The following is a 20,127-nucleotide window of genomic DNA, read 5'->3' as shown; positions in this document are numbered from 1 at the left end:
GGGTTATAGGGCACATAAGATCCCACAAGCCCTCCTACTGCGACTTCCGGTGGCCCCCAAGGTATCCAGCAGGGCTGTGTATAAACACTACATAGTCCATGAGGCCATGCTGGAACACGGGGCACAACCATGCTGTCGGGAGAGCTCCTCCTGGCGGGCCCGGGGTGAGGACCGGAGTAAGAAGCCGGCAATCCTCCACAACATGTATACATTCATTCACTGCCCTTAGAAAGTCTTTAGACCCCTTCACTTTTTGTTTATTTTGTTACGTTGCTGCCCTTTGCTCAAATCATTTAAATTAATTTTCTTACACAAATTATACAATACTCGATACCCTAGAATAACAAAGTGAATACAGGATTTAAAAAGATGTACTGAAATAAAAAAATGAAATATTCAGTTGACACAGGTATTCAGATCCTTTACATGGTACATCATTGAAGCCCCAACGGAAACAATTTCAGCCTGGAGTGTTCTTGTGTCCAATGCCCAAAGCTTTGAACACCTAGATTTGGGCATTTTGTGCCATTGTTCACTGCAGATCCTACTCAAGCTGTTTCAGGTTAGATGGTCACTGCCAGTGTTCAGCTATTTTCAGGTCTCACCAGAGATGTTCAGCTGAGTTCAGATCTGGGGTGGACCACTCAAGAACATTCTCAGAGTTGTCCCTAAGCCACTCCTGTGTTGTCTTTGTTTTTTTTTTTTAATCCTGCAGTACTTCTTTATATTCCTTGATTTGTGCCCCAATAAATTCAAGTTATCACCAATATACTAACAACCCAATAGTGCTTCACTCACTCAGAATATGGAACCAATGTAGGAAGCATTTTAAGTCAGAGAAGCTCTTATCTGTGACACCTCTGCACGAGAACCACCTTTTCTCAAACGTACGCAGTTTTTAATGTCTGGAAAACATTTGGGATTAAATCACTTAGAGATCTGTGCATAGACAGCATCTTTGCATCCTATGAACAATTACATTCCAAATCTAACTTTCCAGCAACACATTTCTTTCACTGCCATCAAATCAGAAACCTTATCAAACAGAACCTGCCCAATTTTCCTCACCTCCCACCTCCCTCTATGCCGGAAAAAATATTGCTCAGTCTTGAGGATTCAGACAGCATTTCCGTAATATATAAAACCATTTTACAGTCCCTCCTTTCCAAAGATCCCAGAGTACAGTGGGAAAAAGATCTCTCGCTCAGTATCTCAGACAAGGAGTGGAAGGTAGCAATGCAGAGAATTCACTTGAGCTCCATATGTGCAAAGCATACAATTATTACAACTTAAAATTATATATCGAGCACATCTCTCTTGCTTAAAATTGTCTAAAATATTTCCAGGGCAAGATCCAACCTGCAAACGTTGCAATCGGTTTCCATCCTCATTTGGCCACATGTTTTGGGCCTGTACCAAATTAACATCATTTTGGACCAAAATCTTTAAATATCTATCGGACAGCCTGGACATCACAGTTCCTCCTAATCCACTAACAGCTGTGTTTGGTTGGCTCACAGAAGGGCTTAATGTGGAGAAGGACAAACAAACTTTAAATGCCTTTTTGGTACTAAGTGGCATGTAGACTTGTGTTGCTCAACTGGAAGAATCCTAACTCTCCTCTTTTAAGTCAGTGGGTAACTGATGTTATATACTATTTGAAATTGGAAAAAATCTTATTTTCACTTAGAGGATTTTTGCAGAACTTTTTCAAAACCTAGCAGGATCTGATCAATAACATTTTACAATAAGCTTTTCAAGCACTGAGGATGCAGATTCTCTCCCCCTTTTTTTCTTCTCCATTTATCTTTATTCACTTATTAATTCATCTATTTACTTATTTTCACTAGCTTTAAGATTTACTCTGCTGGCCTAGCTCTCTTTCTCAGGGCTGGGGGTTGATTTGTTTTCAATCCTATTTTTGTAAAAAATTATTTATTTGTACGGAATGTTGTGTGATTTCAAAAAAAATAACAAGATAAATAAAATAATTAGTGTCATTGAACCTCAGGCCCAGTCTTAGGCCCAGCGTGCTCTGAGCAGCTTTTTTTAAAGGATATCTATGTATTTTGCTCCGTTCTGCTCTCCCTCAACCCTGACTAGAGTCCCAGTCCCTGATGCTGCCACCACCATGCTTCACTGTTGGAATGGTATTGCACAGGTTAGGAGTGGTGCCTGGTTTCCTCCAAACATGATGGTTACATTTGAGGCCAAAACATTCCATCTTGGTCTCATCAGACCAAAGAATTTTGTTTCTCGCAGACTGAGAGTTTTTTAGATGCCTATTTGCGGAATCCAAGTGGGGTTTCATGTGTGGTCTGGCCGATCTGCCATAAAGCCCGGATAGTTCAACTGCTACACAGTTTCTCTCATCTCCACACAGGTGCTGCAGGAAATTGTTTTGTCACCTTTCCCAAATCTCTGCCTTGACAAAATCCTTTCTGTAAGCTCAACAGGCAATTCCTTTGACCTCATGACTTGCTTTTTTCTCAATTGTGGACCTTCTATAGACAGGTGTGTGCCTATCCTAATCAGTCCAGTCTATTGAATTGACGACAGGTGGGCCCCAAACATCTCAATAATGATCAAGAGAATGTCTGTGAGTCTACCATTGTGAGTATCAATGGGGGAGGATTGAGCAAAGGGGCTGTAGAGGATGTCTGATCTCTTTAATCCTTCTGTACATGAGACATTCAGCAAACACGATTACATAAATACCTAGGGTCTTTAGAAACATACAGTATATGTATATAAATCAAACTGTAAATAACCATAACTGTCTAAACGTTTTCTGAAACCTATTCCCTGAACACTTCTCTTTTTATATTAATTTATAATACTTAATTACTTTTACTTTTTATATACAATCACACTGTCTAGTCTGCTACTCGGCATAATAGTCACAGATCACAACTGTATTTTTATGATCAATGCAACATGACTCCAGGCACATTGTTTTGCAGTCTAGTCCAGTGATACTGAGCTCGTTTGGCGCTTTCTGCGAGTTTTTGTCCACTTTTGTAAGAACCTATTCAAGGTGTTATGACTTGTGCTATTTCCTTCACTTTCAACCACATTCTCCTCCTTGTCTGAGCTGTACACCTCTAAAACTCCCTGCCCAGAATTCAGGATCTGTTGGCATCAGACGTTTCACTCTGCACTGCCTTACTTTGTTGTTCATCATTTGCCTCCCTGCTGCGTGCCTCTGCGTCTCTCCCTGACTCGTCATCTACCAATCAACGACCGTAGTCTTTTAAGAGCTTCCTGTGCTGATAAGCCTCCACGGCATTTCTTTTCTTCTCTTAACTCTCTAAATTCATAAATATCTAAATGATAAGCAACAGGATAGGAAAAAGCGCAAAAAAACATAGCAACAAAGAAATCCTGAGAAAAGCACATTTTAGATAGATACTTTATTAATCTCAAGGGGAAATTTACAAAATATTTTTTGAGTGTTTAAAATGTGCATGTAAAAACACTGACACTTTACCACATTCGGATCTGCAAGTGACCCTATACGTTTTAGGCAAATAAATGATCATAATAAAATAGTTTTAAACTATTCTGGCATATTCCTGGAAGTAAATTAATACGGATGAAATGAACGAGGCGTACCTGGGGAACTCCGTCCACACTATATCATATAATCCCATGAGAGCTGTAAATGTGACATCACGGGTCGCTAGCGACCTGAAGTATGTATACAGGGGTCAATAATCCTGTTTGCCTTTCTGAGTAAATGAGTGTTATGTATGCCCTTAAAATAAGGCAGCTGGGTACCAGTCATATTCTGTGCCGTCTTCCTCTCCCTCTTGCACTGAGCAAGTGCCGTAACAGCAAATGATACGACCGGTGATGTTGGACTCCATTATGCAGCTGTGCAAGTTCATGAAAACAAGTGGAGAAATGTAAGCTGTCCTTAAGACGTCTGAGGAAGTAGCGGCGCTGATGAGTCTTCTGGATTTCATGCAGTGCATCTTTTATAGTGCCTTTTCTTTCAGTCCTATTATTTACTGCCTTTCTTATCTATCTATGGGGCCTTTCTTTTCTATCTGTGCATCTTGTCTATATCTGTTGAATGGTGCATTTCACCTATCTGTATTTTATGGTGCCTTTTCTATCCATCCATCTGTCTGTCTATTTGTCCCCAGTGTTTTCTTACGAATGCTTCTCTGAATACTAGACTGGGTGTGGTCGTATCAGGTAGTGGGAGGAGTGGAATGCGTGATGGTCTGTGTAAATGGAGGTTCATGTCTGTGTTTGGGGGGGTATGTTCAGTTGTAAGGGCCTGAAACCGAGTTTGTGCAAGAGAAGGGACACATAAGGATACAAGGAAGTCAAGAAGAAGAGGAGGTTATGAAAGCTTGTAAACTCAAGAAGTGTGGATGGAAATGGATATGTGCGGGAGGGGGTAAGGGGTAATGATGTTTTGGGGTGGACATGCTGAGGTGATGGCTCAGTCAAACCCTGCTGGGATGGCCTCTCTCAAAACTGTCAGTCTGGCTTGTGTTTGAGGAGTTCACTATCAGGCACTGACACTGGCACTTCTTGAGAATGACGCCGGACAGTTATTGGCGCCTGGGCAGGTCAGGCTTATGCAAGAGTGAAAGTGTGGAGCAGCAGAAGCATAAGTGGGAGGCTCAGCCAGCCTAGCAGACAAAGAAGAAGCGTGAACATTCTGTACATGGGTACTGGTGGAGACACTGGCAAAAGCAGAGACATTTGCATGGCGAAGCCTGTCAAACTGCGCCAGCCCGGTGTGCTCCCTGCACACTAGAGATGGACACCCCAGTGCCATTGTGGCGCCTTGCATTTGCACCAATTTTAAATATTCACTTCTGCAGGAAGTGCTGCTTTAAACCCTTTGCTTCCTGAGCAGCGCCACGTTTCTTTCAGAGTTGATAACCCACCCCCACAATGCTGCCAATTCCCTGTGCTCTTAAAGGGGCCGCTGCCTTCATCTTTGTGGGGTTAAAGAGTGTCATTCAAGCCAGGGATGGGTTACAGCTTAAGCTCATCCACTTACTAATGTTGAGCTTCATACGCCTCAGCCATGTCTTCTTTTGTGGAAGGTGGCACATGCAAAAGGCTACAGTGAGCTTATTATTAAGTTATTATTATTATCATTATTAATATGGAATTCAGCAGGGTGATTGTGGCTCCAGCATCCTGGACACGTGATAAGAGATTAGAGGAGTTTGGAGGCTTTGAGGATTATTTAGGCTTGTACCAGGCAACTGGGAGGACCTTCGAGAGAGAAGGTCAGGTGAGGTTGGGCAGCATGCACTGGTATAGTGTGTCGCTGCACCCACCAAACAACGAAACAGCTTGGGATCCCGGTTGGCAACCCCCCAGGTAAACACGTGGTCCAGTACCAGCCTCCGGAAATGACCCTCTATCTGCTGCAGCCAGGAGTTACACGGGCATCCCCTTGGCCTGGTCCAGCCACTTGGGTCCTCAACAATGCGGAACCTGTGAGCCGAATCAAATTGCACCAAATGACTATAATGCCGTAACTGGCGGTTCCTCCCAGTGTGCCTCATTCGGGACTCCATGAGCAACACAAAGTCACACCAATGGTACCCAAGGACTCACCGAAGAGACACACATGAAGGAGTCCAGTCTTCATCTCAGGTCACTGGATAACGTCCATGTCTCACAAACTGGGAGCACCAGGACTGTAAAGACCTGGACCTTAGTCCTTTTGCAGAGATGTCAGGAGCGCCAGACACCCCTTTCCAGCGACCTCATGAACCCCCATGCTGTCCCAATCCATCTACTGACTTCATAGGAAGAGTCACCAGAGTCACATGGATGTTACTGCTGAGGTAAGTAAACCTCTCGACGAGGTTGACACTGTCTATCCAGACAGACACACTGCCGATTGCCGCGCCTAACAGGTCATTAAAGACCTGGCTCTTGGTTTTTATCAGGACCCTTGCCAGCCCAGACCCACAGACTCCTCAGTCTCTCATGAGCCTCCATTGCCTCTACAAAGATACAGTAACAGCATTGTCAGCAAAGTCAAGATCAGTGAATCTCTCTTCACCAACAGATGCCCCTCCAGCTGCTGGACCCTAAGACCCTGCCCAACACCCAGTCCATGCAAGAATTGAGCAGAGTGGGAGCAGAACAGACCCCTGAAGAATCTGAGTCAACTCGGAAAAGGGCAGAGGTTCTGCCTCCACTCTGTACAGCACTCACAGTACCAGTGCACAGGACGGCAATGATTTCCAGCAATTTTGGGGGGATCGTGTAAAGTCTCAGGATTTCCCATAGGATGGCTTGATCGAATCGTGAACGCTTTACAAAAATCGGCAAAGGCTGCAAAGAAACCCTGAAAATTCAAGAGGGCAATTGATTGAAATTGTAACACAACATTCTCACTGCTCAAAGTGCCTTACCTAGCGAGTCTGGAATCACTTGAGACATCACCAGTGTGTAGCGTCCACCAGGATTAGGGAATCCGATTACCGGGAGCCCGGGATTCTTGGACATTTTTCATTCCTGCATTTCCAGGAATGAAACTGCTGTAATTCCCGGGAAACCGGGAACGGCCAAGCTCGCATATATAGCATGTAAAAATCGATCAAGAAATACCAGAGTTATAGATGAAATTTAAGTGGCACGGTTTTTTGGCCCACGGTATAATGTGTTGCATATTAATTCAGTCAACCAGCAGCAGTCGTCAGTCTCCTGGCTCCGACTAAGACTGAGTATAGTGGACTGGGAGGAGTCTCTGCAGCTCATGAATGCCGGGACAGGGTAGATTCATTGACGTCTGTCACACAACAGCTTTGAACAGCAACTTGAAATTGCAATGCGTCAGTCTGTTGCATCCGCATTATGTGTGCCAAGAAACTTGCCATCACAGAATAATGACAAGAAACTGGATGCATCAGTAAAATCTGAAATGGCGGTGTTTCAGAGCAATGGCAAGCGCGGGCATTGTTTAGAACAAGTGTATCAGTATCTGATCAAGTAGATCGCGTTGCATTCAAAAAAATGTTTTTTTTAAACGTTAGTCTCCTCCCTATGACATTTGCCACTTGATTGACATACAGGGTGGCCAGTCTGAGATCTCTTTTCTTCTAACACACTGGTCATCCCACATGCACCCATACAATCAGATTGTGATTCAGACTACGAATGCCATGAATGTAATTACCCCGATCTACATGCTGTCAAATAAACGAACCACACGCCGTGGCGCAACGTAAAGGGCGAAATACGTGTTGCGTACTCTTTGCATTATTTGACAGTAAAACTATGCTCTCTCTCTCTCTCTCTCTATACATATATATATATACAGTATATATATAAATATATTGTGGTCCCCGGCCGGGGCTGGAGCCCGGCCGGGGACGCCCAGGAGGAGGAGAGGAGGGCTCGTGCCTCCTCCAGACTGCGAGGGGGCGTCCGTCTTGGTTGTGTAGGGGACCACGGGTACAGGGCTTGGAAGCCCAGCCCTGTAGAGACCCGTGGACACCGCCGGGCGGCGCCCCGATGCCGGTTTACCCTGTGTGGTCTTTGGCGGGATGGAGCCCGGCGGGGCGCTGGAAGACCGGAGGAGGGCGTGTGCCTCCTCCAGACTGAGTGGGGGCGTCCGTCCTGGTTAGGCAGGGGGCCTCGGGTTCAGGGCTTGGAAGCCCAGTTCTGTAGGGACCCGTGGCCACCGTCAGGCGGCGCCCCGGTGCCTAATTATCCCGGGAGCCCGGCACTTCCGCCACACCAGGAAGTGCCGGGGGGAAGACTTTGGGTGGCGCCCGGAGAGCCGCCAGGAAAGCAGCCGACACTTCCGCCATGCTGGGGCGTGGCTAAAGAGAAGAGGCCGGAAACACCTGGGGCTCATCCGGGGCATTATTTAAGGGGCCGCCTCCCTCCAGTCATTTGGTGGAAGTCGGGAGGAAGCAGACGGAGCTGGAGAGAGGACAGGAGGCGGCCAGAGGAAAGGCACAGTGACTGTGGGCCCTGGACTTTTGGGGGATTCGGTGCTGAAGGCACTGGGGTTTCGTGAGTGCACGTGACTTTGTATATTATATATAGTGTAAATAAAAGTGTGTGGAGCAAAATATGTCGTCCGTCTGTCTGTGCTGGGGCCAGCGTTCACAATATATATATAGTGAAGGCTGCTCTATATAGCGCCTGACCCAGAACAGACCACACAGAGGCACGTGTAAAATCAACAGGCTTTATTGCACTTCTTCAGCCTGTGGACGCATGTCTTCCCCGTGTCCCACAGTCCCAAAAACACTTACAATAGAGCACCAACAACTCTTCCTGGCACCTCCACTCCTCCCAGGCAACCTCGTCCTCTACCTCCCGATTCTGGCCTCGAATGAAGGAGGTTTCGCCCTTTTATGGTCCACCCGGCAGTGCTCCAGGTACTTGACCAGCTGGTCTTAATTGAGCCTCCGGGTGGGGCTGGTAACTCGTCCATTGCGGCGGCTGGCTCTCCGCAGCATCCCGTAGCGGCCACCTCATCTCCCAACCGGGCTGTGGTGGATTCCATGTCCCATGGAGCCACCGGGAAGACTGGGGAAGGACCCATGGTCAGGGAGGCTGCCCCAGGCGCCCGGGGGAGGCATTGCACTGCCCATGGTGGCTCCCCCGGGATGTATGTAGGGACCCGGCTGTTTGTCACAATATATATATATATATATATATATCTCATTTTTAATGTAGGTAAATCATTTCGACCTGGTCATTTTAAAAGTAGCTCGCAAGCCGAAAAAGTGTGGGCACCCCTGAACTAGATACATGTACTTATATGACAGCATGAACTGCTTGTAGATAAGTTTAGTCTTTTATTGGTGTCAACATATTACAGTAGTTTTATTAAAAATAAGTGTCGGTCGTTCTAAAACCGTTCACATGTGAGATGCCCGTGCAGTGTGTCATCCCCGGGAGCCCGGTATTCCCGAATTCCCGGGAATGGATAAACCTGTCCGGGAATGGATCCTCTAACCAGGATGATGTGACAATACCCATTTCTGAGCCAGTGCACTCTTTGTACATTAGCTATTAGGTGGTGAAATGGTGACAGAGATTGATAGCTCATCGTGGACAGTGTACGATTAAATGGCCAGAATGGACAAGAACATGGTGAGCAATTTAGCCAGGACATCAAGGTACACCCTTACTCTTTTGGTAGGATACCCGGGATCTGTTATTAGCATAGAGAGTCAGGACCTCACTTTTACATCTCATCCGAGGGATGTGGAAATTTTTACGGTACAGCATCCCAATCATTGCACTGGGGCAGTGGGATCCACACACGGATCACAGAGCAAATGCCCCCTGCTGGCCCCACCAACCCAAGCTTCTTCTAGCTTTTCCCTGATCCAAGTGCTCGCCAGGCACAAACATGCTTAGCATCAGGTGAATTTCCTGTGATGAAGTGCAGCTGGTATGGCTGCAGGTGTGAAAATGAGACCTGAACGCCAGCCTGAAACGAAGACCATAAATAAAGAGGGCAGAAGCCAAAGAACGTCCGCTAACTTGGTCTGACAAGCTGATGGCTCTACTGTACTGTGAAATGTGCTGTGTTCCTTTAATCAAATCCAACACTAGGATACAGAAGCTGTGTGCTGCCACACAGTAAGACTTGATGTTACTTTAGAAGAATTAAGCTGATAGGACTGGCTAGCTGTGTTGAGATGAATGGCCTGCTCTCGTCTCCATTGTTCTAATGTGGCTTTCAGGACATGTGAACGGCAATGGGTATGGTAAAAAAAAAAAAATCTGTAGACATTCTCTAACCCAATGGGAAGTAGTGTCACTGCCATATTATTAAAATAACAAATAAGGAAGAATACACAAATGGAAATGCCAAATGAGCAGGCCAGCTGTAATATACATTTCTTTCTTTCTTTCTTTCTTTCTTTCTTTCTTTCTTTCTTTCTCTCTCTCTCTCAGCGGATCATCTTCTTCCATATCTTTTTGTCCTCATCATCTCGCTCTGTCACACCCATCACCTACATGTCCTCTCTCACCACATCCAAAAGCCTTCCTCTTTTCCTCTTACCCCAGTTATTTATAGAAAGCTAGTTTCCAAAATGGCGTGTATACCCTTACTATTCCCGTTAGATAAACTGGGATATTAGTCTCTGAGATACCTGGTTAACACATAGATTTCTCCACGAGTAACCTGGTGGCCATGTAAAACCGTAACTAGGTTACGGTTAAGGATTTTGTAGTCTGGGCGTGCCAATTGCACTCTATCATCCTGCGCATATCTTTGCTTAACACAAAAGGCAAACAGTGGGAACGTTCACAAAGATAATGTTCCTCAGTCAAATGCTTGGGTAATTGTGTTATTCCTTCTCCTGGCTGAAATAGCCTTGTCTCAGTATTTCAGAAATCGCTTAGCTGAACATGCAGTGTTAATAAACAAAAATATGCCAATAACAAAAATCCTTTTGTTATTGGCATATTATACATTGACTAGCCATGTGCGCCCAACTACGTTGCGTGTTAAAGTTGTCTGTGAAGGGCTCCCTGTTTAAACGTGGCTGCCTTCGTTGCACAGCATTATGATTTTTTATAAGGGAAACAAAATTTCAAAAGAAAACCCTTGGACATTGATTCGATAGGAACGGCCTACTCGGAATCACTGTCTGAATAGTGATTATGTGGTGGTGTAGGAGCATTTTTGCTTCTGTCTATTCACAGTCCGTCTCGTTTTCACGACGCTGTCATTTCTTCTCACGATCTCTTGTCAACCTTTCTCCAATCTCGCAGGTTGCTTTGTGGCAATCCAAAGAGTAAGGCAATATACACGGAGCAATGGTTATAAAAGGGGGACACATAGGTATCCAGGCTCTTTAAAGCATAAATAGGGATCACTTTACTGACATGTGAGCAAGCCACGGTACAACTGTGAGACACGCGGCACTCGCTGGCTACAACGTAACAATAATAATTTCCAGAACGTGCTGTTACGTTGTAATTCATTTTTCCCACTGTCTTTCTTTCATTCATATGTTACGTAGGCACGTACCTTTTATCTTCAGCAATCTCATTCTCTAACCAGGCCTCAGGAGCTAACCAGCGTAACACTGTCCACCACCCCTTTCGTTATTCTGGCACATTGTTGACATCCGTGGGTAACAACTACGTACTAAACTGGAAGGAGGTCTACGCATGCATAGAATTTGCGGACAAACAAAGATCAAGATCTAAATGAAGATCTCTTTAGTTAATTTAAAGCACAACAATTTGTTTAGTTTGAATGTCTGTGTTTTGAAGTGTGACTGGAGTACTACAGTCTTCAGTAGTATAAGCCTGGAGGAGATTCTTAATGCAATGCCTATGTTTTAGCTGTCTCTACTGCCATCTAGTGCTGCTTCTTCTAATTCATTCGCGGACAAACAAAGATCAAGATCCAAATGAAGATTATATATAGAGATGGGGTTGTATAAAATAATTTAAACACTGCTTAATACTAAAATACATAAATACAAAAGCAATTAGATGAAATAAATGAAAATTTAACCTCACTTTAGTTTTTAATAACGTCTTTGTTTTTCACAATCGTAGATACCGTCGTTCTCGGCATACAGTATGCAGCAACCATGTCCTGGATATGCAAGCCACCTTCATACTATTCAACAATCCATTCAAATTTACGTGAAAAAACACAAAATCACGTGAAAATTCACAGAGAGTTATAGCCCAGGTTGTTCACTGAATGCTAGCAACTGGTGTACTGACGCTCGTGGAGAGTCGTGTCTTTGTCTCGAGAGAGGTAAACAAGGGTAGCATGCGATGTTGTAGCACGCGAGTCGTATTCCAAACAAAGGTCGTATGCCAAGCAACATTTTTCATGTCCAAACAGGACATTTACCAAGTTGGACTTATTCCAAAGTGTACGTATACCGCGGTACCATTGTATTCGCTTAGTTATACGATTTTGTTCTGTTTGGCTTTGAAATTAACACACAAATACTTTTTAAACTTCTTTCTTTGATATCTGTATTTTGAAACTATTATCGCTGACAATTCATCACATTTTGGTTTATTATAATTGCAACCGTGATATTTCGGATTCAAATAGAAATCTAAGATAACTTCTTTGTCCGTGTTTTGCAGATAAAATTGTGTAAAGTGCGATACTTTCGGACGTATGGATTTGTATCCATTATTGGCTGTAGAATTTCTAATTTGTCAGATCGTTTAACTCTTTTCATTCTATGTTACATCGCTTCTCCGTAATCATAAATATAAACCTGACCAAATTGTGGTTTCTTCGAAATTAAACTTCTCGTAGCTTTAATTGTTGTGGGACCACAGATTTTCATAGCGTATGGTCCAGAATCGTGTAAATCTATGTTTTGAGCATTGAATGATGCAAATGCAAACAGATTATTGTAAATTCAGATATTTTGCCTGTAGTGTTTGTGGATTTCACTTTCACTGTCTGAGCCAATTCTGCACTTATCTAAAAACATCACCCAAAACTCCCACTTCTTTTAATTTGATGCCCAACCTCTCATGTGGCACCTCATTAAATGCTTTCTGAAAGTCCAGATAAATAATATCATAAGCTCCACTCTGATTGTATCCTTTTGTTGCAACCTCATTGAATTCCAGCATGTTAGTAAAACACGACCTCCCTCTTCTGATCCCATGCTGACTGTTCAGAATAACTCCTGTCCTTGCCATGTGTTGCTCAATCTTATCCTTAATAATTCCTTCCATTAATTTTCCTGTGATGCACATTAAGCTTACTGGCCTATAGTTGCTCTGATCTGCCCTGTCACTCTTTTTATATAATGGGATGATATTTGCCATTTTCCAGTCCTTCAGAATCTCTCCAGTGTGCAGTGACTTCCTTATAAGATGTGTCAAGGGTTTATATATGTACTCATTAACCTCCTTAAGAACACGAGGATAAATATGATCTGGTCCTGGTGATTTGTTTGATTCCATCTTATTTAATCTCAGCAGCTCTTCTCACTCTACAATTTACAAATCCCTCTGTACCTCCTTAGTAGTCGTGTTTACCTCTGGGAGGTTGTCCACTTGTGTCCACCAGATGTGTGGATACAAGAAAGGAGCCAGCAAATGTTGGGACGCGTGACTTTTGTTACGGCTGTAGCTCTCCTCTGTTGTTGTTTTTCCACACAGCCAGAGCTGGCTGATGACGAGAGCGCTCAGCCCATGCTTATAGGCGGGGAAAAAAAATGACACATGAATTCTAATCTGGCAGTTCTCTTTCATGTTGCACGGCCACGGATCGTTACGACCACATACTTGTAAAAAAAGGGACTCAAATCTGATTTGAAAAGATCTGATTTCTGCATCCATACAGCCCTAATCTCGAGAAGTCATGTCTGGGGACAGCCCGTTAAAAAAGTGTGTGGTGAATATCGCCGAAATCCTGCACTGCCAAGGCTTACACCCACAGGGCTTCTTCCTAAAACACCCACCGCCAATTTATCCACTCCATGCATTTTAAAGACTTGACGCTGAGAGAAAATAAAAAGTTAAAATTGCTGTCATCCATTCAGGAGCTCAGTAGCACATGGTAACTGAAAGATTAATAGTTAATTAATGTTGTAATGAACACAGATGTTTTTTGATCCTTTATTCACTTCAGTACTTCTTTTTTATTTTTTAAAATTTTTCTGAACTGTAGCTGTCATATCTTTCCCTTGGATGTTATAAGATTGCATTGAGTAAGTAAAGCTGGAAAAAATATTGGTTTCTGTGTTTTCATTTAATGCTGTAAAGCAATAAAAAAGGGAATATTTCAAAGGGGGGGTTCTTTTCTATACCCACTGTATATGTGTGTCAGGCTTCAATGAGACATAAACACAATCCAGAAGACATCACGTTAAGACAAAAAATCAGATCTGAGTCACTTTATTCTGTTAATGTCAATGTAGAATAAGAAAACTAACATTGGCATTCATAAATATTAAAACACCATTTTAATGTGTGATGAACACAAGGATCTGTCCAGTGTAGCAGCAAGTACAGTTGAGTTAGTAAATTCAAAGACAATTCAGTATTTTTTTTTTTTTAATTCTAGCAATCTCTTTAAAGCTGTTTTTGTAATCACATACTTTTCATATCCATCTGTTAAGTTTGTGACATTTGCATCATTGACAAGTTAAAGAAAATTAAAGTAGTATTTAGTGGATCAGTCAAATTGATTCAAATCTGAAATGTCACAAATTCCCGGGGCTGTTAATTTTTCAAACCTCTTCCTCCTTTTTCACATTTGTCCCAACTTTAAGGATTTCTGAGTCAGAGTCAATCTTGTCAGTCTGACATTACTCCATTATTTAACAACTCCTGTCAAACAGCCTTTGCTTTGCTATTTTCTAGGCATCTTGCACTTGTTTTATTTCTTACTGCTTACTGTTTATCCTTGTACAAATCCACAGTTAGAAAATTAACTTAACGTATTGTCAGGTTTCTGAACTCTTTTAAGACCCCACCCCTAACGGGACAACATGTTGCAGTGGAAACAACAATGAGCTGACCGCAGTCGGGCTATAAGCGCCTGTCGTTGATGGGTGATGCAAGGAACAGTATGAATGCAGGGAGCAGTATAACTGGGCCACTGGCCTGGCCAGCACTCTGCCTGTTTTCTGTGTCTGCGTACAGGAGAGTGGTAGATCCCACTACAATAAATAACCGTGCTGTTCCTGTTTTGAATTTAATAAAGCTGGTTTTTCTAAAGTACTGAAACTCAGCCTCCTTTTTGCGGTACAAGACAGCGACTCGTGCGTCACAGTTTCTTGTATTCAGCTGCTCCTTATGAAAGACTGCATCCCATCAAATATATGGCATACGCGCTTTTTCACTAAGTTCATCATGTTTTAGGGATCATGCTCATGAACATTCGTTCGTTTTCAGAAAACAAAAAAATGACACACATTTACCATTAGCAGAATCGCATTCAGCCATGAAGTGTGCTGCTTTGGCAGTCCTGCTGACTGTGTGTGTGTGTCCGTGTAATTAGACATTGCTGTTAACACAGTGCATGTCATTTCATACCACATTCCACGTTCTCATTATGTGTGAGGTTCCACTGTGACCCTGAACTGTATACACTGGTTAAAAAATGGACATCTGTATACCTGAACATGACAATTTAGATTGAATGCAAAACCTTTGTTCCTTTTTCAGGACTGTGCATGACAAAGTGATTAAATCTTGCCATAATTTCATGGAAAGATTACAATTAATGTTATCAGTCCCATTACTGATATCTGTTTCTGGACTTAACTCCAGGGTGTTGTACCGTGTTAGCCATTATGAATGTAGATAGAATTCTTTATTATCATTATGCATACACATAACCAAATTTTATGTTGGTAGGACTCGGCTTCAAGGCAGAAAAAGTACTGTAGGCCTCCCTGTCGGGGAATCGAACCCGGTCTCCCGCGTGACAGGCGGGGATACTCGCCACTATACTAACTATACCACCACTATACTAACGAGAAACGAGTGAGAAGTCAAGCAAAATGACACCTTTTATTGGCTAACTAAAAAGATTACAATATGCAAGCTTTGGAGGCAACTCGGGCCCCTTCATCAGACGAGATGTAATCAATACATCAATACATGTAATCATTTACATCTTGTCTGAAGAACGGACCTGAGTTGCCTCAAAAGCTTCCATCCATTTATCCAACCCACCATATCCTAACACGGGGTCACGGGGGTCTACTGGAGCCAATCCCAGCCTACACAGGGCGCAAGGCAGGAAACAAACCCTGGGCAGGGCGCCAGCCCACCGCAGGACACACACACCCACACTAGGGACGATTTAGGAATGCCAATGCACCCAACCTGCTTGTCTTGGGAAACCCACACAGACACGGGGAGAACATGCAAACTCCATGCAGGGAGGACCCGGGAAGTGAACCCAGGTCTCCTTACTGCGGGGCAGCAGCGCTGCACTGCGCCACCGTGCCGCCCTGCCTCCAAAACTTGCATATTATAATCTTTTTATTTAGACAATAAAAGGTGTCATTCTGCTTGACTTCTCACTGGATGTAACTCCATAATGGCATAAAAAAGAAAATACCAAAAGCCTCTGTGTGTGTTGTACCTTTGTTAATAAAAAAAAAAGCATCTCCACAGTCGCATACTGAAGTTACCCTGGCTGAATCACAAAACATTTCCAGATATGACCTCTGCTGTTTTTCTTTTCGACACGTGTTAATGCGGTAGTGTTGCATCACAACTGTGAGCTGTTTTCGTTGGTTTTCTCACATATGACTTTGCTTTTTTAAAGTAATTCATCCACGTGCAGTCATGCCTGAGTGCAATGCTGACTTTCACTCAGTACTACCGATACTATAAAAAGCTGTTACCGTTACATTTTCAGAATTATGGTATCTACTTCTTCTTTTTGTTTTTTATTTTTGATATCTCAGATTCATGCAAGTGCCCTGTGACAGTTCAGGTTAGCCCCACCCTCCCTGGTTGCTTCCAAGGGACCTCCTGAACTCTTAACCGTCAATAGTCATGAACCGAGATGAGCTGGACAAATCAGGACTGAGATTAATAAAGTATCTATCTGTCTATGTCTGTCTGTCCGTCCATTCAGCAAGAGGATATTAAAGGTAGTCAGGTGCTTTTATTAAAAACAAAGTGTTCAAAAAGTGCAGCACCCCATCCATTAAATAAATAAATAATCCATAAAATCGGGATGTCTGTGAGTTAAAATCAAATCAATAATTCCAACAATTAAAAACAGAATAAATCCATGTAGTATCCTTCCTGGGCCCATCATATCTTCCTTTCTCCGTCTCCCCGACTCGCCTTCCTCAGGTTTTGCAGCTGACGGAGACACCAGCAGCTGTGGTCACAACCTCCAGCTCTCGACATTGCTGCCTCCGTCATCATCTACAGTGCATCCGGGAAGTATTCACAGCGCATCACTTTTTCCACATTTTGTTATGTCACAACCTTATTCCAAAATGTATTAAATTCATTTTTTTCCTCAGAATTCTACACACAACACCCCATTATGACAATGTGAAAAAAGTTTACTTGAGGTTTTTGCAAATTTATTAAAAATAAAAAAAAAATGAGAACTCACATGTACATAAGTGTTCACAGCCTTTGCTCAATACTTTGTCAATGCACCTTTGGCAGCAATTACAGCCTCAAGTCTTTTTGAATATGATGCCACAAGCTTGGCACACCTATCCTTGGCCAGTTTCGCCCATTCCTCTTTGCAGCACCTCTCAAGCTCCATCAGGTTGGATGGAAGCGTCGGTGCACAGCCATTTTAAGATCTCTCCAGAGATGTTCAATCTGATTCAAGTCTGGCTCTGCTCTGGCTGGGCCACTCAAGGACATTCCCAGAGTTGTCCTGAAGCCACTCCTTTGATATCTTGGCTGTGTGCTTAGGGTCGTTGTCCTGCTGAAAGATGAACCGTCGCCCCAGTCTGAGGTCAAGAGCGCTCTGGAGCAGGTTTTCATCCAGGATGTGTCTGTACATTGCTGCAGTCATCTTTCCCTTTATCCTGACTAGTCTCCCAGTTCCTGCTGCTGAGAAACATCCCCACAGCATGATGCTGCCACCACCATGCTGCACTGTAGGGATGGTATTGGCCTGGTGATGGCGGTGCCTGGTTTCCACCAAGCGTGGCGCCTGGCATTCACACCGTAGAGTTCAATCTTTGTCTCATCAGACCAGAGAATTTTGTTTCTCATGGTCTGAGAGTCTGTCAGGTGCCTTTTGGCAAACTCCAGGCAGGCTGCCTTTTACTAAGGAGTGGCTTCTGTCTGGCCACTCTACCATACAGGCCTGATTGGTGGATTGCTGCAGAGATGGTTGTCCTTCTGGAAGGTTTTCCTCTCTCCACAGAGGACCTCTGGAGCTCTGACAGATTGACCATCGGGTTCTTGGTCACCTCCCTGACTAAGGCCCTTCTCCACCGATCGCTCAGTTTAGATGGCCAGCCAGCTCTAGGAAGAGTCCTGGTGGTTTCAAACTTCTTCCACTTACGGATGATGGAGGCCACTGTGCTCATTGGGACCTTCAAAGCAGCAGAAATTTTTCTGTAACCTTCCCCAGATTTGTGCCTCGAGACAATCCTGTCTCGGAGGTCTACAGACAATTCCTTTGACTTCATGCTTGGTTTGTGCTCTGACATGAACTGTCAACTGTGGGACCTTATATAGACAGGTGTGTGCCTTTCCAAATCAGGTCCAATCAACTGAAGTTACCACAGGTGGACTCCAATGAAGCTGCAGAAACATCTCAAGGATGATCAGGGGAAACAGGATGGACCTGAGCTCAGTTTGGAGCTTCATGGCAAAGGCTGTGAATTCTTATGGACATGTGCTGTTTCAATTTTTCTTTTTTTAATAAATTCGCAAAAACCTCAAGTAAACTTTTTTCACGTTGTCATTATGGGGTGTTGTGTGTAGAATTCTGAGGAAAAAAATGAATTTAATCCATTTTGGAATAAGGCTGCAACATAACAAAATGTGGAAAAAGTGATGCGCTGTGAATACTTTCTTGATGCACTGAATGTTCTCCTACCATATTAGGGATCCCTGGTTGGGTACCTACACCATCATGCCCGCTCCTCCATCCAAATTCACCCCTGCATCACCAATCACTCACTTCACATATTGGCTCAGGCCTCCGATACTTTTCTCTCATTCACAGTTCTTTGTTTTTTTTCCTCATTTCTCTGTTGTTCTCCCTCTTTGCCGTACAGACTCCATTGTATCCTAGCTGATTCGGTGCAGGTGTGACCCACCACACACTCCGAGGTGTGAATGGGGCCCCTGACTGGTCTGCTCGCATTTGCACATTAGTGTGCAGTCAGTCAAGCGCCCAAATCAAACCCGGAGTGTTGTGTGCTTGTACACACCTGCAGCCCGCTCAGGTCTGGCACACTCCTGGACTAGTTATTTAAAAATCGCCCTTTGCCACGGACCTCATATCACATGCCCACCTTATTGAATGCACAGACCACAGAGGACATCAGTCTTTATGTGTTCTTGTTGCTTTTCATGGTCAATGATCTTTTTGTTTGCCGGTCGTGTCTCTGACTCAGCATTTTACGTCTAGACTGGCCGCTCTTAATTAAATTGCAGGCCGCTTGTGCTTATGAAGCACAAAGTCAGGTAGATGGCGAGGAGGATGACTTTTTCATCAGTTACTTTTTCTGCAGGTTCAACTCTGTTCCCCGGTTGCTGAAACATTGCTTATGTTTTTTTTTTGTTTTCTATCTTTAGCGGTTTACTAATGAGGACCACTTGGCTGTCCATAAGCACAAGCATGAAATGACCTTGAAGTTTGGACCCGCCAGGACAGATTCGGTCATCATTGCAGGTGAGGCGACGCCCATGGTGTCACAGGGAGTTAGTAAAGGTCGTATTTGGGAGTTAACGTTTTGTTCCCATAATGCCTTGCAGATCAGACACCAACTCCTACTCGGTTTCTGAAGAACTGTGAGGAAGTGGGGCTCTTCAATGAGCTGGCCAGCTCCTTTGAGCCAGATTTCCCACGATCTATTGAAGATGATGATAAACGCTCCAAAGTCACGGTGAGTAATGATAAGGGGTGGTTTGAGGAGCAGTTACTGGGCCAGGTTAATAGTGGTGGGGTAAAAGAACCTGCTTAGCAGCTGTCTAGGGTGTCATGATAGGATGTGCAGGTCAAGTGGGCAGGTACCTGTCATCAGGTTGGGCGGAGACCATTGGTGGTGGTCAGCTATTTTCAGATCTTTCCAGAGATCTTCGATTGGGTTCAAGTCTGGGCTCTGGTTTGGCCACTCAAGGACATTCACAAAGTTGTCCCAAAGCAACTTATGTGTTGTTCTTGCTTTGTTCTGTTGGATGCTGAACCTTCATCATAGTCAGAGGTCCAAAGTGCTCTGATTAGGTTTATTAACAGTAGAATTACCAAAACCGAGTTTTTTCGTAGGCTTTGGTAATTCTGGTGTTAAGGATATCTCTATACTTGGCTCCGTTCAGCTTTCTTTCGATCCTGACTGTCTCTCACTCCCTGATGCTGCTACCACTATGCTTCACTGTTGGAATGGTATTTCAGAGGCAATGAGCAGAGCTTGGTCTCTTCCAGGTACGACTCTTACAGCTGAGGCCTAGCAATTTCATCCTAGTTTCATCAGACCA

The 20,127-nt window shown here is 43.8% G+C and overlaps 1 protein-coding gene across 2 annotated transcripts in view; it reads left to right on the top strand.

Annotated features, from left to right (window-relative positions):
- atf7b (activating transcription factor 7b) overlaps positions 1-20,127 on the top strand; it is a 180,210-nt gene that overhangs the window by 116,331 nt on the left and 43,752 nt on the right. For both annotated transcript variants that reach the window (XM_039746726.1, XM_039746727.1), the window contains exons 3-4: positions 19,228-19,324; positions 19,408-19,538. In XM_039746726.1, coding sequence (XP_039602660.1) covers positions 19,228-19,324; positions 19,408-19,538 — 228 coding nt within the window. The remainder of the gene's footprint in view (positions 1-19,227; positions 19,325-19,407; positions 19,539-20,127) is intronic.

Source organism: Polypterus senegalus, chromosome 3, assembly GCF_016835505.1.
Source record: "Polypterus senegalus isolate Bchr_013 chromosome 3, ASM1683550v1, whole genome shotgun sequence".
In the NCBI taxonomy this organism is placed as follows: domain Eukaryota; kingdom Metazoa; phylum Chordata; class Cladistia; order Polypteriformes; family Polypteridae; genus Polypterus; species Polypterus senegalus.
The sequence above is the reverse complement of the archived record's forward strand: the minus strand, read 5'-3'. Positions and strand labels throughout refer to the sequence as shown.